We start from the raw sequence: 10,030 nt of genomic DNA, 5'->3' as shown, positions 1-10,030 counted from the left end.
AATGCCAATACCAATTAACTACCAACAGAAATAAACCAGAGACTTGATATTTACAACATTTGTGAAAGCTACATGGGAGTCCAGTTAGGAATCATTTCAAAACTCTTTCTTCATTGCTAATCCATACAGTACAGAGAAACAGTCATTTGCTGCCCCCTGAGTAGGCATCCAAACGGACTGAGACAGCTCAGCTAAACCAATAAGAAGGAACAAACTGGATTCTCAGCCACCAAACCTGAAAGATGTCTTCACCAAAGCTTCTGGGCTATCCAGTTGTGGCAATTCATCTGCCAGAATTTCTTCTGGGGGTCGGGTGTCCTGGACAATTGTTGGCCGTGGCTTCTCCTTAACATTCCCAGTGAGCCCATCAATGAGGGAGTTCCACAGACAGTTCTGTGACTTAGATCCTAAGGATAAAAGAGAAACTTATAAATGAAACACAGCTATGCCCTTCATCTCCACCCAGGATATGCAAAGGCAGAACAGGAAATTTAGACATCTCTCATGCACCACCTACATCACAGGGCTCCATGAGCTAGATACTCAGCAGGCAATTTGTGGATAAATACGGGATCTTTTTATTTATATGTAGAAAACAGGCTAGCATTAGATATACAGAATTATAGTTGAACATCATGGATATTCTGTCTCAGTGCAGAGGGATCAGATCCACATGTTGGATAGTACCACTTATATCCATGAAGATGTCTATTCAGAGATTTCTAGACACAAGTCTCCCCTGTGAGTTGAGCTTGCCAGAGACCAGGTTTTAACATGCTATTCTAAAAAGATACCCATCCAGAGAGTGCCTGCCTCTAAGAAATACTCAAGTTAATAAAGATAAAAAAAGTCACTGTCAAGCTGTCTGATTCTTCTGCAACATTAAGATTTGGGAAAAGATAATTTACGATATTTATTTATTGACAATCTAGTCTGAAAACACCTCAGACATGTGAGCTAAGTATGAAAGATGAACATCAGGTGGAAATGATGTTTTAAGTGTACAGTTGAATTAGCTTGGCACTCTTTAAACCACCACACCAAAAGATGTTAATATCAACATGATAATGTGTGATAATATGATAAAAAATATCTTTTACCTTCAAAGAGACTGGAACTTTTTGCTGGACCCCACAGCAAGAATTAATAATTTACCTTGAGGTCATTGAAGGCTTAAGACTGGCTTATTGTGTACTCGAACTGTTGTTTAATGTGTTTTTGAGGGAAATATAGCAACCAACCTTACTTGCCTTGGATTTCTCATGTAATCAACTTTTCCAACCTAAGCTAAAGCACCGCTGTGATCTTAAGTTTGGTACTCGCTCGTACCCCTGTCTCAGAGAGTACTTCATATGTGCCTATATGTCATGATAATCATTTGCTGAAAACAGAAAACAAAATGAAAACGGCCTTATAAATGCTGATTTATCCATCATAAATGCTGATTGCGACATATGAATATTGCTTGATAAACAATGATGACTATAATACTGTTTATTATCTGGGCGTGTTTTGGTCAGTTAGAATCAGTGACTCAATCTTTTGTAAAAATTTTGAAACTATTCCTTATTCCTTCCCCAGTATGATACCTTCTGTGCCATTCAATTAAAGAGAGAGCAAAGCCCTTTGTTACAGACACACCCATAGGCCCAGTTCGTGTGTGCAAAGACACAGCCAGGAAGAGACAGATCCACAAGACAGCATTCAGGCAGGCACAGATTCAGGCTTATACAACAGACAGGCAACAACAGAAGTCAGAGGGAGGGGAGATGCCGAATCTGGCTTTGCTCTTGGATAAATTACGCCAAGTAGAAGTGCTTAATAATTTCTTTTCAATAATGCAACACTGACACATTATAAGTGATTCTAACTTTATTATTAATGCATTCAAACCAAAGCACTGTCAGAACACAGCCTTGGTAGGATGTGACAAAGTGTTCCTTTACCTCTTCTAACTTTTCTATAACAACAAAGGATCCCTGCCAAATAAGCATGGCTGTATCTTCTGGAAACTCTGTAGTTTCCAGAAGCCCAACTTGTACATGCCCAACACAGTCAATTGCATCACTTTCCTTGGCCTCCTTCCCCTGATCATCCACTAGCACCTAGGGTCACCCAACTTCCTCCTTATTGGGCTTTCATGCTCCTGATCTCTATTCTCTGCCTTAATAACCCTAACTTCCTAATCACCCAGGGGACAAGTCATATGGAGTTAAATCTAAGCAACCCTTCTGCTCCAGAGATGACAGATATCATTCAGTTTGCCCAACCCTGTGCCTTCTTCCTTGATCTCACTGTTTCCTCCCACAGAAACTCAAAGCACGGCTCCTACTCACAGTACCCCCTCCTTCTGCATCTGCCCCATGATCCATTGCTTCCCCATATGGCCACACTAAGATCAATGAGTATAAAAACAATTGTCTATACAGTGTCAGTTCTCTCCTAATCTGTTGACTTCTTCATTATGAGGAAATAAATAAAAACTGTTGAAACACAGTCTAGTCATGGGGTAATGGTTTTATATTTGCATCAAGAAACTATAAGGTGGCCAAGTCTTGCTTCCATAGAATTGCATTCATCTGGCTTGGCATTTAACACTCAATCCACACATAAGGAATACCATTCTAAGTCAATAACACCTCTTGATAGAACATGAACAATGTACAGGGAGGAGTCTGAGACAGCACCAACCATGCCCATACTGCAACAAGAAGGTAGAGAATAGGTGTGTGTGCGCACATACAGGTACTTAGCTTTCTTTTTTTTTTTATCTTTATTAAATTGGGTATTCCTTATTTACATTTCAAATGTTATTCCCTTTCCCGGTTTCCAGGCCAACATCTCCCTAATCCCTCCCTCTCCCCTTCTATATGGGTGTTCCCCTCCCCATCCACCCTCCCCCCAAGAATCCCATTCACTGGGGGTCCAGCTTTGGCAGGACCAAGGGTTTCCCCTTCCACTGGTGCTCTTACTAGGATATTCATTGCTACCTATGCAGTTGGAGCCCAGGGTCAGTTCACGTATAGTCTTTGGGTAGTGGCTTAGTCTCTGGAAGCTCTGGTTGGTTGGCATTGTTGTTCATACGGAGTATCAAGCCCCTTCAGTTCTTCAGTCTTTACTCTGATTCCTTCAACAAGGGTCCCGTTTTCAGTTCAGTGGTTTGCTGCTGGCATTTGCATATGTATTTGCTGTATTCTGGCTGTTCTCTCAGGAGATATCTATGTCCAGTTCCTGTCAGCCTTCTTAAAGACCCTAACCAGCCCCCTGCATCTCACCATAGAAGAAATATTAGCTTGCTATGCCTAAAGGATGGCTCTATTATGAAGAGCAGAAAAATGCCATGCATCCAAGGGAAATTAGCTCCCTGAACCTTTATCAAGGACAGTAAAAAGTTCTGTTAATAACCATCATCATCCATGACAATCTCCTTGGACTGTCCATTCAAACTACGTTTACATCATCAAGAGCACATTAGGAACAGGAAACATTCAGAATCCCCTGAAATACAGGACAGTTTTGAAGCCCTAGCCATATAGCTTAATATAATCTGGATTTATTAATTAAGTCTGGTTCTATGTTAATTATATGTTAATGAAGTTCTGGTTCCAGGAGAAAGAACAGGAATAGCAGCTGCTATGTAAAGGTCTTATGATCAACTTCCTGGGCATTTTTCTCCATTCCTTCATTTTCTCATTCAATAAATATGCATTAAATTCATCATTGACCCAGGTCCCATTCCAGACCCCAACATAAAGAGATGAATGAGGAGTTAAGGAAGTGTTGGAAATCCTCAGTGGATCCAAGTTATAGCTCCTACCAGGCATCTTTTAAATTTACTGGTGTGTCCACTCTGACCACTAAAAATAAGCAGCAATACATCATAGCTGGGGAGCAACAGGGCATGATGGAAAACCAACGAAGGTTCACCTACTCAGCTTCGGGGACCTGGAAGAGCAACAAGGAAATGTGACATGGGACATGAATCTAAGGCCAGTGCAGCACAACAGCCAATAGGAAAGAAGACTTGCAGCAGTTCAAAGACACAACGGAGCCATCCACTGAGCTGGAGCAGAGACAGAGGATAGCTGTCCAGAGGGAATTACAAAGGCTTGCTAGGGCCATTTACAAAGTTCCTTGAATAAAATGGTTAAAACCATGGTAGTCTATCTCTTTTTTTCCAGAGAGGAGACTGGTACACTGCAAGGCAGGACTAGAGGAAGGTCCCCATGAATTCATACAAAGTGAGGTATGTTATTTTTAAGCAAAATAGCAAAATTTTATGTGGACAAGTGACTAATTCTTAAGTATTAAAAACTATTAAAATACAGATTCATTTGCAAGCATTAGGGAATTCATAATGTCTTTCTATCATTGGTGAATCAAAAGGATCCCAAAATACAAGCCACCCTGTAAAAGTGTCCCAAGGGGAGATGCAAATGGTGTCTCCCAAAACTGCACCAGCAGATAAGGACACAATGACACGTTTATGGGCAGAGAGAGCAAAGTCAATAAATAGGACTCATTTAACTTTCATCAGCAACTCCCAGCTCACCTGCCTTCCTCTTTTAAGGGGAAAAAAAACAATGCATGCAATTCCTTGCTCTGCATTGTAATTCTGCCCCAATTAATTATAACTCTCCTGAGACAACTTTCATTCCTTTAAACTTCACCTTTCCCTCCTTTCTCCTCTTCATCTTTTCCTCCTGCTGAAAGGTGACAATAGTATTCGAGCTGCAGCAGCCATCTTGTTAGCATGAGGTGATAGGCATTAGGACAAAAACCTACATCTTGCAAAGGTAGTTGGGAAAAAAACCAAGTAGAAGGAGTTAATTAGATTCAGATGATAAAGAAGCACTATTAAGAAAAAAATCTAGTCTTTAAAATTAATAGAGTTTTGTGGATGTCCTATGCAGCTCACCCAACCCAGGTCATCACCACTCTCATTATCTTGAATGTATTTTATACCCTGAAATTAAAGATAACAGATGGGGAATATGATTTTTGCCTACAGAAAAAACAAGAACCTTATCAAATGCAATACAACTAATTACTTTCTTGCAGATACTGACAAGTCTTGACAGTTTTATGATTATTAAGCAAATTCATTTCTGCTCTCCTGCTGGTCTTAATTATCTGTGTGCCTTAGGACTTGCTGTGCTGGATACCTACCCTGTCACTATGACAAGATACCTGATGGAAAACACTTAAGGTAGGAAAGATTTATTTTGGCTCATGGTTTTTGTTGCATTCATCCATCACAGCAGAGAAGGCATGAACAAAGGAACTTACATCATGAGAGACAGGAAGAAGGGAAAATGAAATATAGGAAGAGATCAGGACAAGATATAGCTCCCAGTTACATAGCCCTAATGGCCAATTCCTACAACAAGGGCCCACCATCCTTCGCATGCCCCATAATGTCACCAAATTGTCTATCAGGAGATTTATTACTTCCAGTCCCTATGATTTAATTGTTCCTGGAAGCATTCCATAGCCACACCCAGAGTATATTTGACTCATGTCTGAGACATCCATCGACCTGATCAAGTTGACAATCAAGATGAAGCATCATGTCTTCCAAATAACTAGAATGCTTTCCTGGATTATTTAGCAATTAAACTCACTGACACACATTCAATATACATTTATGTGTGCTTAAAGAAATTAGCCTTAAAGTTTAGAACAGAGGCTAAGGGACGCCTATTCAGAGCCTGCCCCACAGGTGGCCCATACATATACAGATAAGCCACCAAACTAGATAAGATGGATGAAGCAAAGAAGTGCAGGCTGACAGGAACCAGATGTAGATCTCTCCTGAGAGACAGCCAGAATACAGCAAATACATAGGCAAATGCCAGCAGCAAACCACTGAACTGAGAACGGGACTCCCGTAGAAGGAATCAGAGAAAGGACTGAAAGAGCTTGAAGGGGCTTGAGACCCCATATGAACAACGCCAACCAACTAGAGCTTCCAGGGACTAAGCCACTACCCAAAGACTATACATGGACTGACCCTGGCCTCCAACTTCATAGGTAGCAATGACTAGCCTAGTAAGAGCACCAGTGGAAGGGGAAGCCCCTGGCCCTGCCAAGACTGTACCCGCAGTTAATGGGATTCTTGGGGGGATGTTGGCCTGGAAACCGGGAAAGGGAATAACATTTGAAATGTAAATAAGAAATACCTAATTTAATAAAGATGAAAAAAAAGAAATTAGCCTTTAGAAACGTCAAAGGAGCCAAGCTATCCAAATTTTACCAATGGCTAAAATCTGCTGCCCTCTCTTGAGGAATTCTGTTACAATTAGGCTACTACCACCTACCAGCCACTTGATTTGCCTGCAGTGTATTCATATTCTAGATATTTATGCAACTGAGCAATGTTGCCAGTAGAAATAACTCTATATGCTGATAAGGATATATTTAATTGGAGTGATATGAATACAATTTAAATTTTATTCAATAAGAAACAAAAAGAAATTTAAAAAGGATCAAAATCTATGAAATACAGTAAGGGGAGGACCAACCATGGCCAAGTACATCACAGGAGACACAGTTATAGGAGAAGCTGATATAGCCAGATGCAGTAGGATTCCAGCACAGAATCCCACCTCATACAAAGAATAAGGTCTTTGGGGTCTGCTCACATATGCCTATGGGATGTTTCCCACAGAACCAGAGAGGCTCTAGGGTAGAAATGGGGTCTTGGGGCAGCATCCAAATCTTGAATTGCTTCAATGTGTAACTTAGGTCCAGTTTCCATTTAGAAACAGGTGGGGCAAGAACAGTTTATTAGGCAGTGCTCCCAGGAAGTGGCAGAAGGCAGTGAGAATAAATCATGGATTCAGGATGAAGCAAAGACACAAGACATGGATGCCTCAGGGAGTGGCCATCACTGTCAACAGGTTTGTTGTACTTTTCAAAACCAATATTTGAACCTCTGCCCTGTATTCATGTATTAGACACGCGTCTTCCAGTGAACTCAATAATATCTCTGAGCTGCCCTATCTTAGTCTCCTGCCTCACTTGTCACCTAAACCTGAAAGGTCCTATCTGAGGTGTACTTTTCAAATAAAAGCCAAGACATTTGGATATTCCTCATTTTAGTTTCACATAATCAGGGTGATTGTTATCTAGACCTAGTCAAAGGTCAGATAGTGAACAACTAGAAGCATCTCTGATACTCCAGGATCCAGACCTATCTAAGCCTGTTTACCCTGCCTCACCCGTCCCTTCTCAGGAAAGCCACAATGAAGTTCTTGTCCACACAGACTTGTATCTTCTGCCACATGACCCACCCCAGTACTTCCCGTGTGGCCCCAGTATGAGACACCCTCCTCTCTTCTCATGGTATCTGTGTACCTAACTGGGTTTTCAAGATCGCTCCTCTAATGACCTCTTGAGTAAAACAACAATATAAATAAATGTACCAAAAATAGGGCAAGTAGGGCTAGATTCTAGAAAGATCTTCAGAGAAGTTGTGGTTAATATTCTGAATTAACCCTCAGAGATGGTTTCTGGGAGCTTCCCATGCAGGGGCATCAGACAGTTCCTCCATGGGTCAAGAACTCCTAGAGGAAAACTGGAAGAAAAGTTCCAGCAGAAGTTCACAACAGGCCCCACTAGAAGCAAAGCCAGGCCTAGTACACAGAGTGTACACAGTTTTGCATCCTGAAATGCAGCCAGAACCCGCACCCACCCCACCCCACCCCACCCCACCCCAGTTATTCTGATCTTCCCTAGGAGCACATTGGGTCAGTCTCTGCACTGCCTCATCCCAGCTCCATCTCGTGAGAACCATTTGGCGAACTCTGAGAAAGTGGAATCGAACTGCTCCTCTGCTCCCCTGTCACCAATATGGGCAGAATAGTCTCCAGAGGGTACTGGCTGGAAAGTCTTCTCTGACAAAATGAAAACTAAAACTTCCCCCACTCCAATTTATTTTAGGCTGACTTGAAAGCATGAAATGCTCCTGACTAAATCGAGACAAAAATGCAGAAACAAAATCACGTGAGTCTTTTCCAATAATATCAAAAGCCCCGTGAGATCACAGGTAAACTAAGCCTTCAGGATACCAAAAATAGTGTGGCTCAGGTGCAGGAAGCAAGCAGCTCCACTGCTCACTCCATCTCATCTGCTCCTCCTGCTCCCAAACCCAGCTCTGTGCTCCTCTGCCTTCTTCCCAGTTCAGTACCCGTCCATTCTCCTGCTCTCTCCTCTGTGTCCCTGCTATATCCCTTTCTCTTACTTCACAATGACAACTCCATGTATCCTATAACCCTTCCAGATGGTCTGTAAATCCACTTGACTCGTAAGCTCCATTAGCAGTTATCTGTGCCTTAAGCACAGCAGAAGGAGCAGTCAGGTTCCAATGTGTCACCATCCAGTGCTCCCTACGAGCTGGGAAGTGCTATGATACCTGATGGGAACTGCCTTAGCGACCATCAGACCAGTGCTTCTTCAAAACTCTGTTGAACACTAGCATGTTATGTCTCCAAAGATTGAACAACCTGGATCATAGAGTTGGAGATGGAGAAACCCGATCATTTTAACCCAATATTTTCACTTTCCTCATCCTGGGATCTGTGAAATACATCACAGAGTTTACACTTTCACAAAAGAGAAAACACAAATACATGACATAGATCAAGAAGAATGGTCCATGCTTCAGAGAGTCTTTTACAAGGAGAACAAGAGTCACTGGGGAGATCTTTGTCTCAGGCCTCAAGGAAGCAGTGTGTAGTTTTAGAGAAGGGAACTCAGCTGCGTGGAGAAGGAACCATGCAGGGTAAGTTTAATGGACTGAGAAAAGACAAGGGCAAAAGACAAGCAGATGAGAAGAATCTAAATCAGGGGTAGCTGCAGATTCACTTTGTAGTGTGTCTAACAGAGATATCCTAATAAACCGTCTGCAGGAGCCCTGGGTAACACAGTGACTCTGTTTCATTCTGACAAGCCACTTATCAGCTTGGGTCTGAGTAAACGATGTATACAATCTGTTGGCACATGCTGAAAATTTAGAGTATTGCAAAAACACAAAGTAGGGAGGAAATGTAATTCTCTAGAAAGAAAAGGAAAAATACCTAGGTGGTTCCCAAAGTGAAAATGAAAAATGTCTATGTGGTTTCCAAAGCATATGATCTTGTATCCATCCTCTTCCTGATGAAGTTCCTCTGTGGAACTTTACTCACTAAAACTGAAGGGATGGTACAGAAAGCAGAAAAAAGAGCAAACTGAAAGACATGAGCCCTGACTCTACCAAATCCTACAGCTCTCTAGAAGCCTGTAACACCTTTAAAATCTCCCCAGAAAATCCCCTTTTGAACTTTTTTAAAAATCAATTTAAGTAAGTTTATCAAGAAAGGTGCTTCTTTATAGCATATGTGTATTTTGTTCCCATTGGCCTGCCTCACTGCTGGCTCCCTGTCCCCACCTCCCTACTCACCAGTCACCTTCCCTCTGCTGCATATTCCAGCATTCCATTCCCTCCCTGCACATCCCTCTCCCTTGAGATCTCTCCATCCCCTCCTATGTTCTTCTTTCATGACCCCTCTATGCCACATGCACAAATGTACACATACTAAAATCGAGGATCCACATAAGTCAGAAACGAGTAGACTTGGTCTTCCAGTCTGAATTACTTTTGTTTCTTATAATGGCTTCTAGTTTTATCCATCTTTTGAAAATGTGAAGATTTCACTTTTCTTACATTGGCATAAGATCGCAATGTGTATCTGCACCACACTACACATTTCTTTATTGATAAACATCTAAGGTGGTTCTATTTTTCACCTACTGTGAATCCTGCAGCAATCAACAGGGATACACAAATATCTCTGTAGGGAACACAGGTGCTGTGAAAGAGGGAATTGGGGAAATGGGACATTAACTGGGGAGGGGGAAAGTGAGGAAGGAGGTAAACAGCACTCATATATGAAATTCTTTAAAAAGTAAGAAGCTAAAAGAAATGACTCTGTGGCAGGCTGTAGTCCTTTAGGTATATAACCAGGAGAGGGTCATACATAGGATTATT

General features: G+C 41.7%; 1 protein-coding gene across 1 annotated transcript in view; it reads right to left on the bottom strand.

The window, feature by feature from the left end:
* Positions 1 to 222: 222 nt before the first annotated feature.
* LOC116904369 overlaps positions 223 to 10,030 on the bottom strand; it is a 214,486-nt gene continuing 204,678 nt past the window's right edge. The window contains exon 5 of the mRNA XM_032907247.1: positions 223 to 407. Coding sequence (XP_032763138.1) covers positions 223 to 407 — 185 coding nt within the window. The remainder of the gene's footprint in view (positions 408 to 10,030) is intronic.

The sequence above is a fragment of the Rattus rattus genome, chromosome 6, assembly GCF_011064425.1.
Source record: "Rattus rattus isolate New Zealand chromosome 6, Rrattus_CSIRO_v1, whole genome shotgun sequence".
Lineage (NCBI taxonomy): Eukaryota > Metazoa > Chordata > Mammalia > Rodentia > Muridae > Rattus > Rattus rattus.
Note: the sequence above shows the minus strand (reverse complement) of the source record. Positions and strands in the feature narration are given on the sequence as shown.